General features: G+C 38.1%; 1 protein-coding gene across 3 annotated transcripts in view; it reads right to left on the bottom strand.

Moving 5' to 3' along the window:
- The window catches only part of Pclo (piccolo presynaptic cytomatrix protein), a 315,871-nt gene that overhangs the window by 35,888 nt on the left and 252,413 nt on the right, over positions 1-27,570 (bottom strand). For 2 of the 3 annotated variants that reach the window (XM_085684248.2, XM_085684247.2), the window contains exons 18-23: positions 27,111-27,182; positions 24,735-24,915; positions 22,926-23,120; positions 21,565-21,639; positions 6,642-6,783; positions 1,736-1,803 (exon numbers count right to left, since the gene is read on the bottom strand). In XM_085684248.2, coding sequence (XP_085540374.2) covers positions 1,736-1,803; positions 6,642-6,783; positions 21,565-21,639; positions 22,926-23,120; positions 24,735-24,915; positions 27,111-27,182 — 733 coding nt within the window. The remainder of the gene's footprint in view (positions 1-1,735; positions 1,804-6,641; positions 6,784-21,564; positions 21,640-22,925; positions 23,121-24,734; positions 24,916-27,110; positions 27,183-27,570) is intronic. The other variant, XM_085684245.2, reaches the window with a different exon arrangement.

Raw genomic sequence — 27,570 nt, 5'->3', positions numbered from 1 at the left:
GGGCTTGGCTCAGTCATGAAAAGCGCTTGTTGCTTCTTCAGAGGACCTGGTTTACACATTACACACACGGTGTCTCACAGCGTGAGTGTCTACAGTTCAGTGGGCACCAGGCATGCACACGGCGCACATACCACATGCAGGAAAAACCCTCATACACAGAAGATGAAATAAACATTCCTAAAAATAATCTGATTTCTTCATGTTTCAAGAAAGTATACCTTTTAAAGCTTCACATTGTTGTCAAATTATTCCAAGCAAGGTTGACATCAAGAGAAGATATTTTTCAGGATATCATGAATCTCAACAGTAGTTACACCTCTGTCCCCCTCCCCTCCTTTCTCCGCCTCTTTCCCTTTGATACCAGTCACCCTTCCTTCCTACAGTTTCCCTTTAGCTGCTTTCATGTTCTGTGGGTTTTTTGTATGGGTGATTATATCTATAAAAAATCCATAAATCACAAATGAGAGAAAAGGTGATAGTTGTGTTTAGCATCTGTTTTTTTTTCTCTTCAATGTGAAAAATCTCCAGCTGCATCTATTTTCCAGGAAGGGATATGATTTATTCCATCTTTGTGACCGAATACAAAGCTATTGTGTATGTACACCGCATTTATTCATGTGTTAACCTCCTGGTAGATACCAAGGTTAACTCTTTAACTTAGTTATTTTGAATAGTGTTTCTATAAACATGGACCCCGTGATATGCTGACTTAGATCCCTTGAGTATGTATTAGGATGTGCTATAACTAGATTATGTGATAGTTTGACTTTTAGTTTTCCAGAACCTTCATACTGATTCTATAGTAGCCTAATTTACATCATCAAGAGCAATGTGCAAGCATTTCCTACTGTCCCGTGTTCTACTTAGCAATTGCTGCTTTTTGTTTTCTTGATGGGCTGCCATTCTGACTGTGGTAAGAGGAAACGCAACAAGATTTTTATTTGAATTTCTCTGATGACTAAAGGTGTTGAATACTTTTGTATGCTTATTGGTAACATTATCAGGTGAGGATCAATTATTCTTTTTATTATTACAGTTATTGATTTATTAAGTTACTTTGGGTGTTTGTATTTTATATCATTTACGGTTTTTAAGTTTTATGTTTTATGGAGATAAATTCTACTAGATTTTTGTTCCTTTGTGATATATAGAAGGTTTTAAATCTCATGCAATCTCATTTGACGGTTCTTGATATAACCTCCTGGTTTGGGGTCCTTTTCGTTAGAAGTCCCTGCCTAGACCTGGGCCTTAACACTGCTCCTCATGGGCCTTCTGACAGATACATAGCTTCGGGTCTCACATTGTGGGTTTTGATGTAATTGAGTCAGTTTTCATACAAGATGTGAGAGAAATCTAGTTTCATTTGTCTTCATGTGAATATTATTTTCCTGTACCATTTGTTGAAGATTTTTTTCACCAATCTGTGTTTTTGGAATCTTTGTGATAATTCAGTAGGCTGTAGCTGCATGGCTTGAATCCTGTGTCCTCTATTCTATCCCCTGATCTTTTGAGTCTGTTTTCCATCATCCTCATGGCCCTCTTAAAATATTTTGTACCCTACGGTACTGAATATTTAAATAAAATGGAGGAAGTCGACAAGCAGTTAATAAACACCAAGTTGTTCTTACTCGTTAGATGCTGGCTTACCATCTGGTGATTCTGTCATTTTGCACAGACGAGTTTCTAGTGCCCTATGTAGATTCCGGCACAGTTCAACAATGTAAATGTCACTCACCTTCTGGATCTGCCGCTCCCATTCCTGGCTGTTTCACAGGGTCTTGTCCATTCTGTCCCATCTTTCCTCTGTTTCAAAGAGAAAAAAAAATGACATCTTTGGTTATGATCCCCTTAATAAAATAAATAAAAATAAAAATTGGCTTGTAGCAATAAAATAACATTACATATTCAGAGTCAACTATGGATGATTTGAAAAGCAAATATGCAAGCAGTTAATTATGCTATGTCACATTAATTTTAGAATGGGGACTTCATTATTATTCCTAGTCAGTCTAAACATAATATCACAGAAATCAACACATCTTATTTATAAACTCATTTATAAAAATTGAACTCATGAAATTTTTAGATTCCCCCCATTTTAGAAAATCTTTCAACATACAAACAACTTAAAATTGCTCATGCTGAAAGACTACATAGTTCTTCAAAATTTGTATATACACACAACGGACAAATTCAGTCAAACATACCTGCATCCGTAAACATGTAAGCTTGCATTTAAGTTTTAATTCAAAAAGGAGCTATATCTTTATCATAACGAAGTGTTATAGGTTCTTTAGTGAGCAGACAAATAATTAACTAACACATGGAAATAATTTTGTAACTTAAATCGATATTTCCTAAATGATATAACAAGTGGTACATGAAAAAATTTCCGTCACTTATCACTAGGTAATAAATGAAAACAGCAGGGAGACATAACATTTCTCTAGTATGAACGTTTTGGCATGTCAAACAAATTCTGGCAAGAGTGCGGTGAGGAGACAAGGCTAACACACTATTTAGGGAATTTCAATCAGTACAGCCATTGTGGGGAATGGCAGGGACATTAAATTAAATTAAATGTGAATTTCAGCAGCATGTCACGGTCCATGCAGGATCTCATAACTCCTCAAAGTACTGACAGTAAGGACTACGTAGCCCTAAAAGAAATACTGTTTCACCCACTTCAAGAAAGGTAGGAAGACTATATGAGCCAGAAGACATGGAGGAATACTATAAAATGCTATCTTCTGGATAAAATATGGTGTTTGCTGTCAAAATCTCATAGCAACTGTAAACATCTGGATGACTTGTACACATAAAACTGGAAACGTCGCTGGTGGGGTTAGGGAGGAGGTCAGTTGAGGAGAAGGGAAACAGCATATACGAGATGGTGAGAAGCTAATGGAGAGAGGAATATAATGATGTACTGTATACAAGCAGAAACTATAAAAATACAACACAACCAAAATCGTCTGTAGGACTGTGAGGTCACACGGTACTTTGACTTTTGACCTTTGTCAAGTGAGAAAGTCTTTACTTCAATGTTAATTGAGGGTTCTATGAAGTTTGGGCTCAGTGCCTGAGTAACTATAAATATTCAATATGTGTATAGAATTAACAATTAGATAATGCACTTAGACTTGGTAACTGAATTTAACAAAAGTCTCTCTTAATTTTAGTTTCGGCCTCAAAGCTTTGGTCAAGCCAACTGGATAAACACTTCACAGTCCTTTAAAAACTGTGATGGTAGATGGCTAGCTGGATAACAGGCCGTGGCTACTTCTTGTTGCTTCAGCCTGAGGAAAGGAGTGCCTTTCAATGTATTTAGATTCCATCACAACATGATAGACTAATACTCAAGCATGCGCTGGGTGTGGTAGTGCATGACTTTTGTCCTAGCACGAGGGGGCAGAGGCAGAGGCAGAGGCAGGCAGATCTTTGTGAGTTTGAGGTCATCCTGGTAAACATTGAGAGTTCCAGGATATATAGTGAAAGCCAAAGCTATAGTGAGACCCTGTCTTAAAATAACACCACCACCAACCAAACAGAACAAAACACACACACACACACACACACACACACACACACACACACTCACTTTCAACATGCTAAATGGAAGCATGAACCAAAGAATGCCTTTATATGCAGCCTTCTAGATAGTAATTCTGATACAGAAACACTTATTCATAATTCTTTTTTCCACCAAATGCGTTTGATTTCCTGGATCCATTAAAGTTGTAACTACTCTTATTTCTTAAGAGTCTAATTACTTCTTTTTAAAAACCACTTAAAAAAATCCTCTTGTCATCCAGTTCCAGAAAGGAATCTGAATTGCTTCTGTATGTGATTAAAAAAAAGAAACATGTAAATGTACATATTGGTCTATCTTCAGAATTACTATATTGTTCCTTTGCAACAATTTTAGGTCAAATATTTAAGCACAAAGTTCTCTTTAGGGATTATGTGAGGACCACGTGCATGCAGATTATACAATTGCTAACATCTGTATTTATGTGTGGATGTATATATGTTGGTATGTATAAATTCATAAATACAGATGCTAGAAACTACATATCCGTGCAATCTAAATGCGTGTGTGTACTGTCTCTATATGAATTCCTAGTCATGTTCAATCAGCATATGAAACTTCATTTGCACTTGAAGACTGAGCCTGGGCGGATGTACATTCTAGGAATTGTTCTACCACTGGGCTGTATTTCCTGAAGAGCGTCAGATTGTGTAATTGTTTCATTAAGATGATACTAGTTAGGTTTAATAAACTAATGCTCCTCTGTCTGTCACTGTTAGGGGAAGGAAAGTTTAGGGCTTAGCTGCAGTGTGTGTGCTGGGAGAACGAAGCAAAATGTATCGTGTTCCTGGGCAAAACCCAGCAAAGGATGAGGATCGCGTCAGGACTGCCCATACAGTAGGTCAGAGTGTGGAAGAAATGCCTAGCTCTGTGCTATGTCAAAGTTTATAAAAATTGTTACAGTTTTATTAGCCTTAATAATTAAAATTTGATCTGAGTCAACAATTTTATTTTTAATGATAATACCTGAAAACAGTCTTTTCTTTTAGTGAAAACCAAGTTTCCTTTTTTTTTTTTTTAAAGAAAAAGCATCAAAATGTGAAGGCTGTTCACCCTGAAGAACACATGAAATCTCAGAGCACATGGGCCCAGTGAAGCTAAGTGACGTTCAGGGGGAATGCAGCTGTGTGAAGCAGCCAACTTTCCGAGTTCTCATCAAATCATCTCTACCTCAGAGCATTCAGATAGCAGACGCTGTACCTTGAATGCCCAAGCTACCAATCTATAGCCACTGAACACTTATTCCAGGTCCAACAACAATTGCATGAGACACGAGACGCTGAAGAGAAGGAGCAAATACTATTTCTCACATAGGCCGTGTAGTGACTTGTCTCTGTGTCTGCATGGTGAAATGATTGTCTCTACACAATACTGAGAGATATTTGCTTAATGAGAAAGACACGAAATAAGAAAAAGAAGTGGGGCTATAGTAATCTTTTCACCTCAGACATCGAGACAGACCCTGAGAAGTAAGATGATTTATTCTCTGGAAGTTATAACTTTCACTAAATTCCGTAGTCTGAAAGGTCCAGACAGAACAGAAGGCTGTTAGACCCTTTGTTGTACAGTCTCCATAAATAGCTATGATATTCATAGAGTAGAGAGAAAGGCAATGAACTCATTTAAAATCCTGCTACTTCTTCCAGCAAGATTATCAGAAATGTAATATTAATGATATCAGATTCTTTTTAGGAATGATTTTCAACAAACAGAACTGATTAAGTACGACCGCTCCTATTTATCCCACAAACTAAATTTCTAAGATAAAGTCATATAAGAAAAAAATCTCTCAGATGAACTGGTAACAGAACAAGAATTTCTTTAGGTTAGAAAGTTGTAATGAAAGCCATAAACAGTGCATTATTCAGTGTAAAAAAAATCTGTTTTCCCTATTATTTTACCTTCTTAAGATAAATCAGTATCTAACTATTAGAATTACTGAAGGGATCAGATGGGATATTTCCATAATATTTTGTATGAAAATAATAAATTCCACTGCCCAGGAAGACTTCAGAGCTCTGGAGAAAATGAAGACCCATAACTGTCCTGATCAGAACCGTTTCAGATGCTGTGCGTTACAGCAACTCCACGGTGCCCTGCAGCGCAAAAGCAAGAAGGGGCAACACAGACGTCCGTCCACAAGAACAGCTCTGTCCAACACAGCTCAGCCACAAAAGGTCATTTCTGTATATTGTTCACGTGTCACGAAATAGCCTCCCTTTAAACATTAAAAACGGCAAAAGCCACCATTCAAGGTTCTTACAAAACCACCTTTCAGGCTCTACGAGCTGCGGCCTACTTACAGCTCTGGATACCCTAGCAGGGCTTCCACGCCCACAAGATTAGTTCCTGGGAGGGAATAGAAAGGTCTGCCGGGTTAGATTTTGAAACTGGAGCTGACATAATCTATAAACCATCTAAATCCATTCTATCACAATCTGCTTTAGTTTTGTATATGCGTTGCAAAATTGCCGTCATGAGGCTTAACATATCATGAATGAGCTATATTCCCAGAGAACGAATGTTTCTGGAACAAATTTAGAAATCACAAAAACACTCCAAAACCTCCCATTCTCACTGCAGAAAGGTTTAGAGATGAAAAGGCTTTAACGATTACCCCAGTTTGCCATCTGTTTCAAAGATTCTATGAATTCTTCAAATGTGAAATCTCTCCTAATTAAAAAAAAAAACCCAACCAATCTGTGTTAATGTCAAATATCAAAGTTGGTGTCTGGTCTTTCTGTGATGAGCGAGCCGCTCTGCACTCCAGGCTGGCCTAGCTCAGTTCCTATTCTAGCGGCTTTTATGGTAAACACAGACAGCACAGACAAAGTCAGTGTACTAGTTGTTTGTGTTTATCTTTAGAATTATCTGAGACAATCCAGCCGCCCCTGGATTCTTATGTAGACATCAGCAGTTTAGATGTCCAAGGACCGTGATTCAAAATTGGATAATTACCTTGTTTTCCTCCTGTGAAATGTTAAGAATGAATTACTCACGATGCTGTTAAAATTGTAGCTTTTGTATATTTTATAAAATAACCACTTACATCCTTGGGATAGGAAGTAGATTAGTTTCCCCTGCCGCAGAGCTGCTTCCTTCACTGTCCACGCTGTATCCACTGCCAACGCTGCTGCCCGAGGAGCCGGTGGACACGGAGCTCTCTGCAGGCCGGTGATTGGCGGGCTTTGCTGCATGACGTGGGGAGAGCCAACACCATAGTCAACAAGTGAAGTTCACTTTTATCGCCAAATGTCAAACTACACATGTGTTCAATATTCATAGAAAGGATCGGCAGAGACGAAATGTTCTCTCTTCAACCTGCCTCTCCCTTTCATTTCTTTAGCCAGTAATGCACACTGGCAATATAAAATTCATTCACTTTTTTTTTTAATGTGTATGAGAAGATGGGAAAACACTACCATCTTTAGACTTAGTTAAGTAGTATGTCATTCTTCCATTGTTTTTTGTTATTCATACAACATTGCAATAGTGTTATGGCAAGCAAGAGGTGGTTGGGAAATTTCCCAGAGAAATATTTTAACAGAATTAAAGAGATTAGGCAATTACTTTTCATGTTAATAGTCAATAACAAGATAGTCTCATTAGAAGGGAAAAGTGCACGACAGAACAGAAACTTTACAGGTGACTCTACTAACTATCCAGGTGCTACTGTTTTTAAATCGAAAGGTCTTTCTTTCCCGTAGGTATGTTGTCATTGATATGGGGACTTGTTTCAGAGTTCGCGAGCTTCAGTTATGGATATGAGTCCACAAACCATAGAAACATAAACAGAGCTGTGCTGTGTATTATGCTATTATGCAGCAGGCGCGCAGCACTGGCGTCTGGCAGAGCTCTAGACTGACAGGAGATGGGACGGGCTTGCATGCACAAGGAAGAAACAGAAAAAAGACTGCCTGCAGAAGTTATTTAGCAATTGCTTGAAGTTCGTGATAAGCATCCCTTGCCAGCCCGAGTGACCTTTCGTCTTCCTGGTCTGTGCTTACTCAGTAGACCCCGAAAGCTGAGCAGTTGTGTGTGGAAACAATGCCATCACAGTGATGACCTTAAAAGACGGAGAATAGGAGTGGCCAGAAACAAGGGCCCAGTGGTTTGCTCTCCTTCCTCTCGGGATATTAATTCTTAAGCTCCCACCTCTTCTTTCTTGGTATTAACAGTCTGTGGCTGTTTATTAATGTCTTTGAGCTTACCTGCTATCTGACAATGAATCGATCTGTTTCTAAGTCTATATGTGTCCTAAACTACAGGAACGTTTAGCATCCTTTTCTCAATACACACATCCCTGCTCCATCACTAGTCTCTTAGTTGAATGTGCTCATGCTACTGGGTGAAGGGTTGACAATCATTTCATATTGAGAGATCTATCTATATATTTATGAAGAAAATCTTTAAACATGATGATTCTTAGCCTGGAGGACTTCTAACCATTATAGTCAAATAAAATGAAAACTCAAAGAAATTGTACAGGAAACTGAGGGCAGCAGGCAAGGTAGCTATCAGGTCTTGTAAAGAATTTAACTTTTTCCACTACACCGCCTTGTTCCATTACAGCAATAAAATGTTCTCATAAGCTATCCAATAATTTCATATCTGTTCCAATGATGGTAGAATTCCTTCCTCAGAATAAGGGAACAAGAAAGAATTTTTTAACAAGTCAGTTATATAGATGATGCTTATAAAATGCAAACTGTTACTTAAAAGAAGGTCAGAGCGGTAGTCACCAACATAATACTAGTTACCTACATAGGTCTATATCTGCATAAAATAATAGTTCTAATATTTGCTAAATATTTATTCAGTTCAGTAGAAACTCAGATTGCATATCTAGTATTAAAGAAAAATATTTTAAAGTGCACAATTAAAACTATAAAGTTAACATGACAGGAATATTAAATTATTAATATGTATACACCAATTAAACTGCATAATCAACCAGTAATGATTCAGATTATTTCATTAATTCAGACAAATGAAAGTTATCATGCTTTGAATTGACATTAAATAATCCAACCCATTAGATTTTTAATACTGGATAGTATAACACTGAAAGAAAAACAATAATTTTATTAACCAGAAAGATAAAACCTCCTCAAATCAACCATATTTACTGTTTTAAAGGTAGTTAATAGAAAATAATTTAAATGATTTTTATCTAAAAGCAAGTACACTGCATATCAGAATTGCTACCTTATAGGAGACATCTCTATAGTAACTTCAATTTATTTATAAATGTCAACTTCAAGTATCATGGGCTTCATGTGTTTCCCTCTTTCTTTACATCAGAACAATTCCTAAATCTGGAGGATCCATATGCATGATCAATGTATCATTTATGAGAATGGTCACTTCCTAGTTGGAATGATATTTGTTATATTAATGCCACATTGCTGGGAATCCTTAGATATTTGGCCTCGAACAGTGATCAGCTAATATTTGATGAATGAACAAACAAATGAATATCAGTGTCAGTGATTTTTCCTAAACCAAACACCAAGAATGCCACAATGAATTACAGGCAGTATTTTGTTTTATCTATGGTGTATTTTAAAGAAATTATGCATATAACTTCTTAAAAGTAAACTGATATAGATCCTCCCCTTTCTCTCTGCCAAAGACACCTGTCGAAAGCAAATCTTTGTAGCTTATTAAAACAAGTAAGGACAATTTTTATCGCCTCAAATGTGGAAAAATATAATCAGTTGACTAGATTTTGAATTCCACTGCACTCAAAAAAGGGTTCAAGTCAAGGTATTTAAATGCTAATATTAAACACTGAAAGGCATAGATTTGTGTGCTAATATACTAAATACCGAAAGGCACAGATTTGTGTGTTAATATACTAAATACTGAAAGGCACAGATTTGTGTGCTAATATTCTAAATACTGAAAAGCACAGATTTGTGTGTTAATATACTAAATACTGAAAGGCACAGATTTGTGTAGCAAAAAGTTCATAAGATACCATGAATAGCATATGAATATTTACATTGGATGAAAGAAAATACTATACATAGTGATGTTGTGTGGTTGCAATCACATGCACAAATGCTAGGACTTGTTCAGTTCCTATCCTGGTATACAGGCAGGGAACTTTGAATTTGATTTCAGTCTAATATCTCTTTGTTTTCCTGCATTTTCAGTGAAATAACACAGAAACATTAAAAACTTGGTCTTCCATGAATTTGTGATTTTGGAATCACAAAATAGTCTACATTTGATTTCCTCCCAACTCTTTGAAGTCGAATTTCAGAATTCATATAATGCTGTACAAGGAGGTATGCATCTGTGTGCTGCATAGTAAAACGATCTTTTCACAAGAGAATTGAAGTTTTTCTAAAACGCCAACTTTTTTGGGGATCATTTTGAGATATCTACTTTCGTTTTGAAATGGTGATCACAAAGGTTCCCACTGCAGGAAAGACTGAATAATGCACGCATTCTGGGAACACTTGCTGTTGTGCGCAGGGCAACATCTTAGAGGGCCAATTCCTTCTGGATACACAGTTATTGGGGAGGTATTCCAGGTAAATGTTTTACCTTCTTGGGGACAATGCAAACTGTTTAAAATGATTCTTTCCCTTGTCATTGCCTTTGGCTGTTTTATGTTACAGCCTGTCATGTTTTATTACTTCTTAGTGGCTAATCCTAATTAAATATGGTCCTGTCTCTGCACATCTGTCGTCCTTTAGTTGTCTTGGTTGGATGCCCTGCCCCCTCCAGGAGACGAGGCTATGCAACGCTATCACCCTAGCTACCACATGGTGGCAGCACTGTTCCCAGAGAGCTCACCAAATTGCGGCACACCCTGCGGCTGTGGAACCCTGGCCTTCAGGAGCTGGTTAAGACCTGAAAAGGTCACCTGCTCTTGAACCATCATTTCCCCGTAGGAAAAATAGTCTCTGTAAAGATTAATGACTTATTATATCTCACAGCTAGTGAGAGAATTTAAAGATGCCAATTTCCTTTTATATTACATTTAGTTGTCTCAAACAAACAAATAAAAACTTGAGGGCTTTGGCTACTTTAGAACTCAGTACTTAGTCTAAACTTAGCTTCGTTTTGTGGGACACTGTATCATTGGTCTTACAGCGGGGGCAGCAAAGACCTATGTTTCAGTCTTTCCGGAATAACTCCTGATCCTGGCAGCTCCCAGCCAGTTCCTGAATGACTTGATTTATTCAACACTAAATCTCCTCTTTATAGACATAGTCTGTAGGGCTTTAGGAATGTTAGATATTACAAGAGATGAATCGATTATTATTTTGTTTATTACAGTAGTTTGATAGAACAGAACTGTTTATCTTAAACTATGTGTTCTAAGACACACACACACACACACACATACACACACGTACGCACGCACACACACAGTGCGTTTTAACTTTAAGGGCCTTTTCTTTCTTACTTTTCTGCTTCCCTGTCTCCCTCCCTTCCTCATTCCCTCTCTCCCTTCCCCAGTTCCTCCATTCCTCCCGCCCTCCCTTCCTTTCTTTAACCTCCCTTCCTCCCATGTTACTGCTGCTGTTAGTTTTTGAACTTACTCTCCTGAAGGGATTTTCAGTTTGTCTTTTTTTTTTTTTCTAAAATGCTCACTGCATATGGAATTGAAAATGGCAGCTTTTAAGTCTAAATCTGACTGGCTTTATTCAATCTGTTTCCCCTTCAACTTTGTCTGATCACATTTTTGGCTATTTCCCTTTACAGTTCAGGATGATTAATTTAAAGAGAGATGTTACATTTTATATTTTAGAAGGCAACTCTTGCGTAAGTTAACTTCAGTGTGTTTGTTTTCAAGTCTGGAAACATTTTTTTTTCCCACTTTCTAAAGTGGAAAGCAGCACAGAAGCCTTCCACACTGATGCTCGCAGGAGTATTATTTACACACCCCTTGTTTTCTCCACACTGATGCTTGCAGGAGTATTATTTACACACTCCTTGTTTTTGCAATGAAAATTATTGAAAATAAGTGTCTTTGACACCGAACTCAATCACTTGTAAATCTTGGAGTTGAGCAATTGAAGTAAGGATGTCTTTGAAACATCCTTAAATAACGAATTACTAGCTGACTATCTAGCCGTCATTCTCAGTATTTCCTATACAAATGACTGGCGTGTATTCATATCACTACGCAAACCATGATCCATGAAGTTCTGCTGCCCTTTTCCTTGTGAGACACGGAGACACTAAGGTTACTCCACATTCACAGAGCTGTTTCCAGAGATGGAAATGCAGATAGAAAGTCTCCTTTGATACTGTAGAGGAGTAACAATCTTAATCATGTCTGTATGTCCCTCTTTCCATACTTGCTGACTTCATGAATGAAATTTTCAGGGAATTTCAATGATCAATTTGCTCCCATCTTATCAAATAGTACCAGTAATTTGCAGGAGTTTCCTATGCTCACTAATCATTTACTTGTGCATTATAGAAACAGATTCCATATTCCGCTTGGATTACAGAAGTAAGGGTGTGTTTAACATAGCAAAAGAGAGTGAATTAACTTAGTAACAAGATATGGAGGAGCCTTTCTTATATAAATTATACATAATGGTTAAGATACTATAATAATTGCCTCTATCTTATAATTTTCCTTTTAAGTCTGTCTTTCTTTTCCGAGAAGCATTTAATTCAGAACTGGTTTGGGACGAAAAAAAACCTAAACACATTTTTAAATTAGCTCTAAATTTTTATATTGAATAGTGAAATAAAGTTTGATTAAGATACCTTAAATAAAATTCAGAAAGTCAATTCATCTATCTTGAATAAATCTAATTATAATTTTAGCTGCATTCAGCTAAATAGAAAGAACCACACTAGATCATGGGAAGTTTTGGTTTTTAACTAAGGCTCTAATTCAATAAATATTTTTTATCTATAAAAGACTGATCTGAAGAGGTGATATTAAAGAGTTTCACTTTCATGGATAACTCTTACTTTTTTCAGTACTAATTTGATTTGTGTGTGAAGGAGACATATTACCTTTTTTGTATTTTACTGACAATATCCTTGTGTTACATTGTCTGACATGTTTTTCTAGTAACTGATAACCAGAAAGGAAAAAAAAAAGTCCAGAAAAAAGAATGTACTCTATAGTATTTCAACTGATTGGAAGGTACTTCTAGAAACGGTCATAATAAATATCTTAATAACCAAGATGTTATCCTTAAATGAAATACAAATGGTTGCTCCATGAAATTCAATTTATCAGTCATTTATTTATATCTGAGAAAAGCTCTTATGAACCTCAAGCTTAGCTAACAAGGTCCTAAGAGTAACAACCTTGAACTTCTGACCCTGCCGCCCTCACACACCCAAACGCTGTGATTGCTATTTTGGTCTCCAACCTGTTTTGAATTTTATGTTGTTCTACAGATCGAACCCAGACCTTTAAACATGCTGGGGGAGGAGTTTACCACACTAGCAATCTGCAATGCGCAAAATTCAACTCAAAGGAAAGAAAAAAGGAGTAAGTGGATAATACTACAGCAAACACCAAATCTTCTTCTCCACATTGTTTAAATTTATTTAAGGGTTGTAAAAAGGGAGCTTAGAGAATATTTGATAAATGCATGCGTATTTATCAAATTTAACCAGGAGATCTAGCCTCTTTCCTAATTTTAAAAGACATTATTGTCAATTACTGTCTTCTTTGTTGTTGGCTCCAGTGGATTGCAAAGAGTATGGCAGAGATTTAGAACTGGGCCAGTTCTTACTACTGTATTCTACAAAATGAACAGAGCATTAAACTTACTCCTAGTGATTTATAACTATACCTATAGATTAATGGATCTCTCAACCTTCTCCAAAGAGAATTTTAGTTATAGTAGATGGTGATTATTACAAGACCCACAACAGGCCAAGATATAGTGTAAGAGACTAAAGAATAATCAACCCTTGACGGGCAACTATACCTCACTCTCACCTCCAAGGCTCAGTCACCATTGCTGAGGAAAGGGCAGGAAGAGGATAATGGCCAAGGTCAGTGGAGGACTACAGGGAACTACAGGGAAGCATATATTCTGGACACAGTAGAGCAGCTGTGCACACGCATTCCAGAGGCCGGGACTGTGCACAAACCTGAGTGTCTCAAGCCAGATCCAATTCCAGCACAGAGACGCGACCTGGCCATGCAATCTCGCACATATTTACAGAGCTATTGGTGACTGTGATCTTCCGAGAAAAGGCGGGTCAGCGTTCTTTGAGAATGTCGTCCTGGTAAGTTAAATCTTATTGCAGTGGGAGGGCACACATCCCAGGATATCTGTGCAGCACAGATCGATTTCGATGGGGTTAAAAACAGGACACAGAGCTGAGTAGATGGGGAAGGGGATCTGAGAAGGGATGTCAGAGGGGGTGACTACAATCAAAACACATTATACAAAATTCTCAAATAAATAACAAAAATATTACAAATAATTTTATTTCCAGGTATTTCAAAACATGAGGAAGTTTGGTTGTATATAAACTCAGGTCATTGAGCACAAACCAATCTCCATTTCCGATGAGCTTAGAAAAAAACATACTTTCTCCTACTTCACAATTCTTCCCAGATACTGATAAATCGGTTATTTAATAAATATTACTACCTAGGATAGGAGGACTTCAGACAGGGATTTTAGTCTATTTTGTTTGCTGCAGTATCACCCAACTTGAAGATGTCCCCAAATGTAACATGCTTAAACAAATATGTGTATGGATATGAGTAACAATGGATATGAAAAATTCTGCTCCTTCAGTATCAGATGGTAGGAAACTTTCAGCATTTCTTTTCACTCCGTTTTATTATTGTATTTTTATTTTTCGAGAGAGTGTTTCAGTCTGTAGGTAAGGGTGGCCCAGAACTCACTTTGTAGTACAATTTGGCCATAAACACATGTTCTTCCATTTTTCTTCAAAGAATCAAGATGATAATGTTCATTCTCACTATTTTATGCTAATACAAATATTTTTAAAACGTAACATGAGCAATAAATATGATACACTTGTCTTTCAAGATATAAACAGAAATACGATTTTTTACTGCTATAATGCGTTGTCATGCCATCCTGGGCTTCGGATGGCATGAGACGAGCTGGTAGGTAGCTGAACTGACCAGTCAGAGTTCAGGAGGCGGAAGCAATGAACATGGATATATAGTTATAACTTAATCCAATTGATGCCCAGGGAAAAATTAAACTTTTTATATAAATTGAAAAAAAGTGCTTTTTGAAACCCTTAATAATTATAAATTAGTATTAAATGAGATGTGAGAAAAGATGTCCTGAAATGTAGTAGAAACAACCAAGACAGAGAAAATTAGAGACAAACAGGGTAAGTTGGTTTTGAGGGGAAGGCCTTGCTATTCCCCTGTCATTGGCTATTGTAAAAAAGTATGACTCTGTGCACACACTTGCTTGGTCAGTCTTACACACTTTGGTCTCGTGATTCTTTCTAATCTTAAAAAATTACTTAATAATTGGCAGGACATGGGTTCATGAAGTCCCACCCCTTGTTGAGATGCCAACTTTTGGTTCTTGGGGGAGAGAGAGTTATATTTTTCATGCTCTAGGAGTTGATCCTGCATTCACGCACACACAAGCACCACTAATTGTACTCAGTCAGTTTCAGGCATAAGGAGAGTCATGGAGTTGAGAGAGAAAGTGGTAGAGAGATAGGGCAGGCAGGGATTTTTAGAGAAAGGAATGTGGGGTGATTTTGATCAAAACACAGTATGTGCACAAGCTTAAAAGTACTTACTAACCCATGGGAATTTATATAGGCTAAATATATTGATATTAATCAGAGTCTAAATTATGAAACTTGAAATGATTGACATTATTCCTCGTAAAGTAGGTTATGTTGTGGAGCCATTGTAAACTTCACTGTATACTCGGGGAAAATGAGAATGAAAACTAATATTTTAATATGTATGTTTGACTTTTCTTAAACAGGGCTGAAAAGGATCTCGGGGGCTTTCTTGGTGAGTGCTGACACCAAGGAGAAGATCTGGTGATGAAATGAGTACGGACTGTGGGCACAAACCGATACCATTTAGCAAAAGCTTTCCTGACGATCGTCAATCATCGGGCACCACCATGTGCCTTGATCATTGAAGGATGCCTTTCTTTCATGTTTTATGTCTGCAGAACTTGGCTTCATCCAGAATGCCATGATTCTGGCGACTAGGGTATGGTCTGAGGTAGAAAGTATGTTTAGCACAAAGGCTTGCCTTTCCTCCTTGCTTTGAACAAAAGAAAACCAAAACAACCATTTTATAGCATACAAAAACCTAGAGTAAATATGATAACTGGAAGGTGTAAATAATATAAATTATTATCAAACACTATGTGAAGCCCTTTAAATATAAATTAAGAGTTGGGTGATATTAACCTAATAGTTATTTACTTTAAATAATATCATTAACAAGAACACGTGAAAACAACTTAAAATTAAAAACGTATAAATGATTTACTTATATTGAAAGAAATTTGAGTCAATGAGTTATAGAAATAAGTTTTCTGTTTATCAAGTGAAAATAATGCTTACATAACTAGATAGTGTATAGTTTTGAAATTGAATTGTTCAATTCAGAGAGAGCAGATTTTGGTGCTATGCCTTTTTAAAGAACAAATAAAACAAATGTTTATTTTACCTTCTTGCATTTTTAAGAAAGGCATCCAATCCTGTGACCTTTATTATGTATCTTGCTTAACTTTTTTCTGCTTTTCACTACTTGTAAAATTACTAATTATTTGTCTGTCAAAGTACTGTCAAAGTAGTGGCTGCGTTTTCAGTATACTTGGTCATGCTGAAAAATGGGGGCATGAGTTCATATGAATATGAGCTCCATAATAATATCTATATTACTTAACTTGACACATTTAACAAAATCAACACGCCAACTAAATTCTGTATTTCTGGTGTATTATCTTCAGAAGAAATTTTTTATAGCTTCTTGTTATTCAATTATATATAAATACACAGAACTACAATAAAATAAAATTAATGTTGTGGCAGTATGGTCCAATGTTCATGAAGATCTCTTTCCTCCTATTTCATGCCTACACCTCCTCCCACCTAGAGCAATGGAATAAAAAGTAGTAAAATTTTCTAGTCATTCATGGGTTATTGATATGTGATTTAGGAACTATTGTTGTGTGGTCTAATAGTGCCCCTGGCAATTGCTTCCCTCTTCCTTGGTGGTTCTGTGCTTCTTCTCCCAGATGAAAAGCTCTGTAGTCACATGTTCACGTCCTAGGCTGTCTAGTGAACCTATTGTGTTTTGACTATGCTTTTGGAGTCCTATGATTCTTTCCTTCATTTATTTGCCTGATCAATGTTTTCAAGCCAGTTTGCCCAAGTCCAAGGTAAAGTAATGTATATCTTAAAATCAAGTTTCATGGTTTTTGCTTGCCATAGACCTAAGAGTATTTAATGAGTCTTTGTCTGTTAAAACTAGGACTTCAGCACACTAAGGTTTGACAACATTGAAAACATGTTTTGGTTAGTTTTATACTTAAGGCCAGTGGATGTTGCTAGTCCCATGAAATTAAATGAATAAATTCCCAGGGTTGACCACATCAAATCATGTGAATAGTTCACTGGAAACCCATAACTATGACTAGAAGAGAACAAACATATCCACTGATGGGGAATCACGTGTTCACCTTCAGGAAGGAATAAGACTATTAATTAATAAGACTATCATACGTTCAGAACTACACCGTCACTGCTTGCGACTCTACATGCATATCAGAGACTTCTGACAAAAATCTTAAATGCTTACAAAATATTTGAAAATACACATATAATCATTCTAAAAAGATGAGGAAACTTCCCAAAAGCATTTTGAGTTTCACAAAGAATGCCCCCACCACACATAACAGGCACTGTTGAAAGGTGAACAATTTGAAGAGCTTGAATATTGACTTTCTCAGACTGTTTTGGGACGGGGGAGTATTTACTCTGTTCATATGATTGTACTGTCAATTTTCCTATAATTTCAAACTGCCAAGGATTTTATTTTTTAAATATGACTTTTTATTTTTGTACAAATACATTGATTGAAGAATGTAAAGGTTTTATTTATTATTAACCATGTACACCCAATATTGAGACAACTTCAATCCCCAATGGCCATTTAGTTTGTCTTGCTTTCGACTTTACTTTGCTTAGGGCCCTGTACTTTTCAGAATAGAGCACACTAAATCCCTTCTGATAAAACTGATTGTCTACTTGGGTCAGAAAAAAAAATGAGACATTGGTTATCTACTAACATTTGTAACCATCAATTCTCCTCTTTCCCAGACTCCAAACTCTCCCAACCAGCCACCCACTACCACCTCTCCAAGAAAGCAACTCCCACGCCATGGAACACCCCATAGTGAGCTTTATTGACAGTGGTATTTCCAGCAGCCATGTGTGGATGTTGCTTCGGACTTTCTTCAGACAGTTGGGCCACACCAAGAAACTATTAAGCCTATTTCTTATCTCTTACATAGGACTGTGTCTTCGCAATCTCCTCTTCAATCAGTCTGAATCACCCTTACTTTGCTGATTTGGAGGTAGGATACGTGCACTTACCCTATACTATCTACTTCTGAACCTAAAATGCATACTTCAAATCTTAGTGTCCAAAAAATTGTTTGGAAGTTGCAAATTGCACTCAGAATCAGTAATTACTTGTCAAGTAAGTAACTGTCCAGAATTTAAAAATGTTGATGTTTGTTTGAGTTTAGGTATGATCTTCAAAACTGTATAGTAAAGACCTGGGTGAGGTTTTACACTCCAGCCTGAGCTGTAGTGAATCTCAGGCTAGTCTGGATTATATGGTTTCTCTGCAGGACCTCGACTCAAAAAAAAAAATCTATATTAAAAAAAAGATAAAAATAAAAGTAACCCAAACTTCTTAGTAACCTTTCTTTCTTGGCTGCTAAGAACAATAGAGCTGATGTTCAACCAAGGGCACTGGAAGAAAAGTAAACTAACATAACACTTGCGCTTGCTAAGGTTTTTTTGGCTGCAAATCTGTTATTTGGCATTGGGCTGATTTGGAATAATTAGTCTAAGCCCCCCTTTCAGATCTCCTTGCCTGCAACTAAACTCCAGGAAGAGAGAAGAATTCCATTGGCTTCCTGCCTAACCCTTGCTGAACCATATTTTAGTTCAAGCATAACTCTGCTGAGAAGCTTATAAAAATATTTGAAAATTTCCTTAGGGACACTTTTGTCACCTTTGATTGAGATGCCTGTAGAGAGACACTCAGCTTCCTCTCGAGAGCTACTGCTTGCTGCCCTTCTGGGCTTTGGGCAGTGGAAGCAGCGTCACGTAGGTCAAGAGTGTCAACCTGTTACTGCTACCAGTTCTAGCGACTTCTAACAGTCTATCAGACGTTTAGTGGTAACAAAGAAGTAAACCACAATTGTTTAAAGAGAGAAAGCGTGATTTCAAAGGAACGATTGTATTTAGAATATGCAATAGTTCACAGTCATAGACAAGGGTTATAGAGATAGCTTCTTGCTGTGAGCTCAGCGGCCCACCCCCTGGCACCTGATTATTACCCACAGGACAGGGTAGAACAGTTGAAGGTCTACGTCACCTACTTCTTGTGATACAGCGAGAAACGGATGATGGAACACTTTGTGCAGCGTTCAGAACTGTCGAAATCGACTGCTATTTTCAGAATGTAAATGGGATTCGATGATGTACATTGTGAGGACTGAAATGACAGGATTATAGTCAAGCTTATGAAAATACAACCTCCACTTCTGTGGAAAGTGGAGGAGCGAGCAGCGTCCTTGTATGTTCACAATTCTGGTCAGTTTACTCACCAGACCAATAAAATCACATTTAATTTACATAAATTTAATTCTACAATATGTTTATGATAAAGACCGGGCAGAATTATTGTTTACTTGCATTATATAACACTCATAGATACGGGGAAAGTATATGTATATTTTAGAAAAGAGTTTAGTCATTGATTAGGACAAAATAAATAAGAAAAATACAGTTACTTAGCTTTTCTTCTGATTTGAAATCAGTAAAGAGTGACTTCTAATTCAATTATAGTACTTTAAATGTAAATATGTACTTGAGTCTTCTTCAAATAAAATGAGCTAAATTATTTTATACAATCTTTAAGAACAAGTCTATGATTAAAATATTACAATATTACAAATAATTATATAGTAATAACTAAATCGAAATATAAAAAAGAAGGCAAAAATATGACTGTTTTGACATTTAAAGTCAGTGTAGTATCTCAAGTAAGACGGTGAGTAGCTAGAGATAAACCCTAGTTATTTGATAGCACAAAAGGTATGAAGTAGAATTGCTTTTCCTCAACTTTTAGGGGGTAATGGAGTCTCACTATGTAGACTGTCCTGGAACTCACTGCCTATGTGTCGGGATTAAAGCATGGGGCACTATGCCTGGGAAGCAGTCGCATTTTAAGTATGTTCAGAATTTTCTAGGACGACGAACAAGGAAGAGAAAATTGCACCCTGGTGTCAGCCTTTAAGCTGAGCTGGAAAACATACAGTCAGCGTTGTGTTTTGGCTCTCTGCTTCCTTAGCCATCTGGAAGTCTAAAGAGGCCCGCAGTGATTGCCTCTCTGCTGCCCCAAGCATCTATTGCAACCACATATCTGGTATGTGTGAAGTGCAGTAGATGTTTTGAATTTTCTAAGAATAATAAGAAATTCTATAGGAGAACGAAAGGCACAGTTTTGGTTTACGGAAGAATATGCAAAATCGAGTATTTGAGGAGTAGAAATTATTTAAGAAAAATGCTAATTTTAGATAAGTTACGTTTAGATGTGATCATGAATTAAATTGGAGAAAAAAAATTTAAAGCAACACTGGTTAGATTCCTATCATGGGCAGTGACTCTTACTTATGTGAAAACTCTAGATGTTGGGGTCAAGATAGTCACAGTTATCAGTTTTCTCCTTTCTTACTATAGCTGTGACATCAAAGTTAACTGCACGTTCAAAGGAAGGGCTAGTAGGATCTACCTTCCTCTTTGCAAACACCTGAGAAGGTGGTCAACTAGACCGGACAAGGGGGTGGGGGGAGTTAGGACAGTGAAAGTGGTACCTGCTAGGCCAACTCCATCAATCATTTACGTTTTCATGTGAGATCTGCTTGAATTTGTAAAGCTTTCCCTTCTGACTTAGGTTGCTTCCAGTGTGAAACTGTTATGCTCCCAAATGTTTCTGTCATAGCTCTACCTAGCACGTATCGGTGGCCACATCTTACTTAAAGGAACTAAATGATAAAAAATAAAACCCAAACCGACACACTGATTTTATGATGTATCATATAACAATGGCTCAGAACCCAGTAGTTTATGAATGAAATAAAGAGACTTTATTTATTACACAGGCACTTGGATAGTCACATGCCCAACACAGCTGATACACTTAACAGCTAAGGAAACACGCACAGATGTCTGCTTGTAGGCTCAGGAGAGAACGTCCTCTGTGCCGTGGTGAATGAGTGCATTAACAATTGTTCCTTCGCTTTCCTCTAAGCATTTCCAAAAGTTAACACGACAAATAATAGGCAACAAAAACTGATCTACATTCCAACTGGTAGGCTAACTCGAACTGTGAGCAGTGTAAACTTTTATCACAATGCAACATAGTTTGTAGTCATGCTTGAACAGATTAGGTTAGTAGCATGCATTCCATTCTGAAATATGAATACTGTTAAACTATTTTCCAACAAAAGTCAAAAGACGCCCTGCATAGAAAAATACAAATCACTGTAGTCAATATATTATGAGACTGATCTTGGGACTTACATGGTGACGATGAAATCCTAAAATGCCATGCCCACAAAAGCACATTAAAAATGGGATAAACAGATTTCATTAGACAATCCCTAAAAAATTAAGGATGAGAGCCCTAACATTTGGGGGGGGAGGACATTCTTGCTGTGTGCTTTGAACAGGGCCTTTCTGCTCACCTCCTTCTGGCTTGACTGGTCCATCGGACATCACCTTCCTGAGGGCTAGCTGGCTTTGGTCGTGGTTGCCATTGGCTGGTGGAGGCAGAGTACCAGACTGAGTTCTTTGCATGGGGAGGACGCCTGCTACGCTGTGTCTGGGCTGCTCCCTGGCATGGTTACACTGCCCACTTTTAGGTGCCGCTGTGGCAGTGCCGGTGGGAATGGAAACCCAGAGTGTAGCCTCAGATGGAACCAGCTTCAATGTTACTCATGCAAACACAAGTGTGCTTTCGTTCGGTTGAAACCATGTTTCCAAAGGCCAAAATGACACCACATGCACAGCGCTGAAGGGGTTAAAACTGGCTGTTTCTTGGGAGGTGATGACCAGGGAGATGAGGGAAGCAACAGCTGCCGCGACTCCCTGGCTGTCGCTGCTTGGAGGTGGCAGCCCACCTCGGCCATGAAACATCGGCACTGAGGTTTTCACAGAGCTGCATCAGGAGATGTCACATGTGAAAACTCATCACTTAAGAGAAGTCCGCGGCTAGACTTCAATGGGCTAGCAGCTACTAGACATGGCACTTCTTGACTTTGAAAACTGTTCACTGGTTAGAGGAAAAATAATCTGTACAGGCTGCTATTCTGTACAAAGCGTGATCCAACAGAATGGACCAGATTGCGCCCCTTAATGAGAGCACGTTGTCTCACCACATAATCTCATATGCATATGAAAAATACGTATTTCCGAGACTGCGGATTTCTGCACATTCTTCAGGAGACTAGGAGGCTCACCCATTAGCTCCTTTCCCCATGCATCCTGTTATCAAACATTGCTTCAAATGGCTTTTTACCCTGGGTTCTAGAATTTGACTATTGGTCTCCTTAAGCTTCTGCTTAAATTTGAGTGTTTCCTGGTCCAAGCATCCCATTATTGACCCTACTTAAATATGTATGTGTGTCCCCGTGCTTGCTTTTGTGGGGATAACGCTGGAAAACTGGCAGTCCCTTGTGCTTGTAGTTCCTGTATTCTAAAGGAAAAGGAAGTGCACACAAACACACACACACACACACACACGACACTGCTTTGCCTGCAAACTTACAGACACGACTACCAAGTACTATGAGCCAGGTCGGAGAGATGGTGGGAACAAAGGAGAAACAGCCAGTTTTGTCTATGTAAACTAAAAGAAAAAGAAAAAGTAAAGGGGAGGGGGAGCATATTTATGTATTGATACTGTTCTTACACAGACAAAAGGACAGAGAACAGAGTGAGCAGGGGATGCCAAAAGACAGAAAGCAAACAGGGAAGGACAGCAGGAGAGAAAGGCAACAGATGAACATTAAGCTGCCATGCTGAGGAATTTATTTGCGTCTTTTACTTGGTTGAATGCGGAGTTGTTGCACGGCGGCTTCGGCCGCGGCTATGGCAGCCCCTGCGTCTTCCAGGTGGGTTTGAGTGACACTGGTTTTGCTTTGACTGCGAGACGGTCCGTGAGATCGGAGATGGCCTTCGGATGACGATTTTGAGCTACCAGGACTACTGTGGGATTTCTCAATGGTGGGAACTTGCATGTCTGGTTACAAAAGGATAAAACATGAGTTAAAGTTGCTCCCCGGGCCCCCCTGCTGTTAAAGTCTAGTCGACACGTAACTTGAAACCGTCTAAGATGTACATTAATGTTTTCTTTCATGGGTCAGTTATGCAACTTTGCACCATACAGTAATGCAATTAAGATTTGGAAAGCCATTCAGGAAAGGAAGCGAGGGAACGGAGCCTGGTGAAGGGCCTCATTCATCACGAATGAGTTGTAAGAAGCCTCCGGCAATGGATGCTGGCCTCAGTTGCCCCCTCCCCAGCAGCTCTACTCTTTCTCGTAGAGGTTGGTAAGACAATGGATTTCCTCAGCTGCAGGACACACACTGGTAAAACTATAATGAAACGGTGCCCGAGCGGATTAGAAGGTATTGCCAACTCATTGTTTCAAGAAACTGAGAGGGTGTGGGTGCAGAGACGTAGTCCAGAGCGAGAGGGAGAATGGGATTTTTACAGTAATCATCTTCCAGGAGGTTGAGCATGGCAAAGTTGAAATGGTTCCGTGGAATCCAAACCACATACAAAACATAGACATAAATCATCTTCTACGGTTTCTGTAGTCAGTGGTTCTCAGTGACATTAACTCCATGGCCTCTGAGACGTGACCTCGGCTTCTCCTCCTCTAGAATGTTTCCACACAATCTGTCCTCATCTGATGTACACAAAAACACTCTCAGAAGGAAGGAGTGCTCACCAATTGCCTTTAATCCTTATAAATAATTAATGGTACCTGGTCACCACATGTTTATCATATATAGATTGATAAATTTATCAATTATGAGGCAGATTAGTCTTATGCTGTAGAACTGTTTTTAAAAAATAAAGGGAAAACTCTTTCCAATAAAAATAAGGCTGGGCAGAAAGGGTACATGCCTTGAATCCCAGCACTTGGGAGGCAGAGGCAGGAGGATCTCTGTGAGTTCGAGGCCAGCCTGGTCTACAGGAGCTAGTTCCAGGGTAGCTAGGGCTGTTACACAGAGAAACCCTGTCTTGAAAAAAAATGCTGTGCGTAGTGCTAGGTCCCATGTGTAACATCATGATTCAAATTAAAAATTAATTGGAATCCAACATCCAGGAAAGACTTGAGGAATTTGAATTGCCTTTTGTCTTGATGACATGAGAAAAACTCTCTTCACAGGATAAGTAAAAACATGATGCAAATTTCGTTTGTAGACTGACTGTATGAGAATTCAGAGATCCAAACCTTTAAAAGAAATATAACTAACAGTAATGATGGCCATGTTTTAGTCGACGTACTAGAAGAAATTTTATATTGTTTGATGAAATAACTCAGTGAATTTTCTAAGATCCCATTAGAATGGATTTTCAGAAATACAATTAGCTTATGTAGTCCAATCTCATTTTAACAAAATAAGGCAATGACAATGGTGAAGCTCTACCACCTAAGTCTGTGCTGATATGTGTTTACAGCCCCTTTCTTCCTAAGTCAAAACATTCTTTTCATGATGTCCCATTAATTTTCCCACAGAACTAAAATTGACAATGTATAGTAACCCTAGAGGGACTCAAAGTCAAGAAGGTACTGACTGACCAAACAGACAAACAACCACGTTCTACTTGAAATGTCTCCTACCCTTGGATGGGTCGGGGAAGACACCATGGCTCCTGCTCTTGATGACAGAGGGCTTTGGAGACTGCTGGCTGCTTTGACTGGCGTGAGACTTGCCGTGGTCAATGCTCTCGGTCTGCTCTTTCAGTGGGTACCACCGAGGAGTGTTGTCCAGGTGAGACGTGCTGGATAGATCGATCAGCACCTGGGAAAGGACAAGGACGCAGGAAAGAGCAGGGATTGAGCTGTAATCAGCTTAGTTTTCCCATGACCTAAAACTCACTAAGGATGTAACCAGATGGATAGACACCACCTTAAGGGTGGGGATGCCGCCTTCCTCACTTCACTTCGCGTATTGACTAATTCTTCCTCAGTTATGATACTGAGATGCTTAACAAATACGTGGCTAAACTAAACTACATAATTTCTCTGACTCCTCCCTAATTTACTCGGGTAGCATGAGAAGATCAGCGTCATAAGGCAAGCTTTTTATGTAACACAAGTTGGTTTGGGTTGTTCTTTTATTATTTATTAAAAAGAAACCAAACTATCTTTTTTTTTCATTATACATGCCCATCCAAGTTCCCACTCCTTCCCCTCCTCCCATTCCCTCCTCATACCTCCCCACCCCACTCCTATCCACTCTTCAGCGAGGGTGAGGCACAGTGCTTCGGGGAAGGTCCAAGGCCCTCCCTACAATGTTCTATAAAATAATTTTTACTTTAGAAGAAATGCATGATTTTAACGGGAAGATGGACAAGATCAAAGAATGAAAGGAATAAGTAATTTGCCATTATCAGCTTATTTGTCCAATCTAAAACACATTTTAGTGTTTAAATCCAGACGTGACTACCCGCTGCCGATGAGAAAGCGTTGGGGCACGGCTTACCTAGTACCCCTCCTTTCCTAATGGAACACACACACAAATACTGAGTTTTAACAGCCACTGGCTTCTTAGATTTCATGAGTAATAAATAATGTAGATATATGATCTAGGCTCATATAAACAAGAGTAAATTAGAAGGACTTCAGTAAGCCAATGTTTTGAAATTTGACAGTAAGCCAAATACAACCCTATCATTTAGAATAATTCTGCATACAACCAACTTTAGTTTTAGTGGCTGAACTAGGAAAGAATCTGAAAAGCAGGCTTCGGTGGTGTGGATTGGATGGGAAAGAGGTAGCGTATTTCAACCCAAAGAAACTCTTATTACAGAGACAACACATGCAAGACAGACAGTCCCTATCAAGAAGGGATTGTGTCAGCTTCAGATTTCCTGGAAATCACATACATACAGTATGTGTGAGTGTATCCACACACATAACTTAAGTTAAAAGCACTAAATAAACTTCGAAGTTTTATAACACTGTTGATGGAAACACCCAAAGGTCTGCTCACTCTTCTAGATTCTATTCTTAGATATACATGTGTGGTTTCTAACAAATTCATATAATAATTATTTCAAGTATCTTCTCTTCTACCTAGTTTTAACTTTTAAAACCTTTGAAAATCATTACAATAATATTTAATCATAAATGGCAATAGGAAATGTTACATGGAAGGAGGAGGGATTCAAGAAACTGATATTGCAACAAGGACATGTGCTCAACTATGGTCATAGCAGCATTGTTTGTCATAACCAGAACCTGGAAACAACCTAAATGTCCCTCAACCGAAGAATGGATAAGAAAAATGTGGTACACTTACACAATGGAGTATTACACAGCAGAAAAAAATAGCGACATCTTAAATTTTGCAGAAAAATGGATGGAGCTAGAAAACATCATTTTGAGTGAGGTGACCCAGACCCAGAAAGACAAATATCACATGTACTCACTCATAAATGGTTTTTAAACATTTAAGCAAAGAAAACCAGCCCACAAAACACAATCCCAGAGAACTTAGACAACAATGAGGACCCTAAGAGAGACATACATGGATCTAATCTATATGAAAAGTAGAAAAATCAAGATCTCCAGAGTAAATTGGGAGCATGGGGACTTAGGGGGAGGATTGAAGGGGAGGGGAAAGGCAGGGAGGGGAGTGGAGAAAAACATAGAGCTCAATAAAAATCAATAAAAGAAGGTGTTGCATTTAAAAATTCCAGCTTAGTTTTTATTTCTTTTTTTGTCTCAGATATATTTGTAATCACATTGTGATTTTTTTATTTTCCCGCTAAAACACTACTTATTTAATCTTAACTAAATTAAAAAGTGCATCAAATGGTGAATGGAAAATCACTTCTCAAGTTTCTATTCAAGGAGTAACTCAGGAAATTAACTTACCGGCCAAGAGATGCTGGTCAGGAACGGCTATTGTGTAAACTCAAGAAGTTTATCATCTTCCATCCTTCTTTAACTTGTTGCACAGAGTGACAGTATAGAAAAGCATGGACTTACCTCCCCGAGGAAGTCGTTGGAAGAGAATCTGTCGTAGTCCCACACTGTCACCTCCAATGTCTTCTTCATGAGCTGCGTGCGGATACGGCTGTCACCAACCACATCTCTCCAACATGCATTTCTAGACATTTCTAGATGATTCTTGCCTGGAACTCTTTTCAGTCTATGAAAATGCTTGATAATTTACTAAAGACTCTATGTTAAATGTTGTGTGGAATTATAATGGTTAAATTGTAGTGCAATCTAGTGTTTGATTATAAGGGACCTCATTATTTTGTGAAAAACTTGGTCATACTTATTTCCCGTTCTTCTGTCTTTACTCATTTAACAAGAAGCAGACTATACTCTCTAAATATATGAAAGCCATGAATCCAAAACATTTAGATTTTTCTTTATCCCAATCATTACCAAAATGAAGCATTTTTACTTCTGCAGAATTTAACTTACTTTAAAGAACTCA

This window comes from Myodes glareolus, chromosome 27 (assembly GCF_982192425.1).
Source record: "Myodes glareolus chromosome 27, mMyoGla1.1, whole genome shotgun sequence".
In the NCBI taxonomy this organism is placed as follows: domain Eukaryota; kingdom Metazoa; phylum Chordata; class Mammalia; order Rodentia; family Cricetidae; genus Myodes; species Myodes glareolus.
Note: the sequence above shows the minus strand (reverse complement) of the source record. Positions and strands in the feature narration are given on the sequence as shown.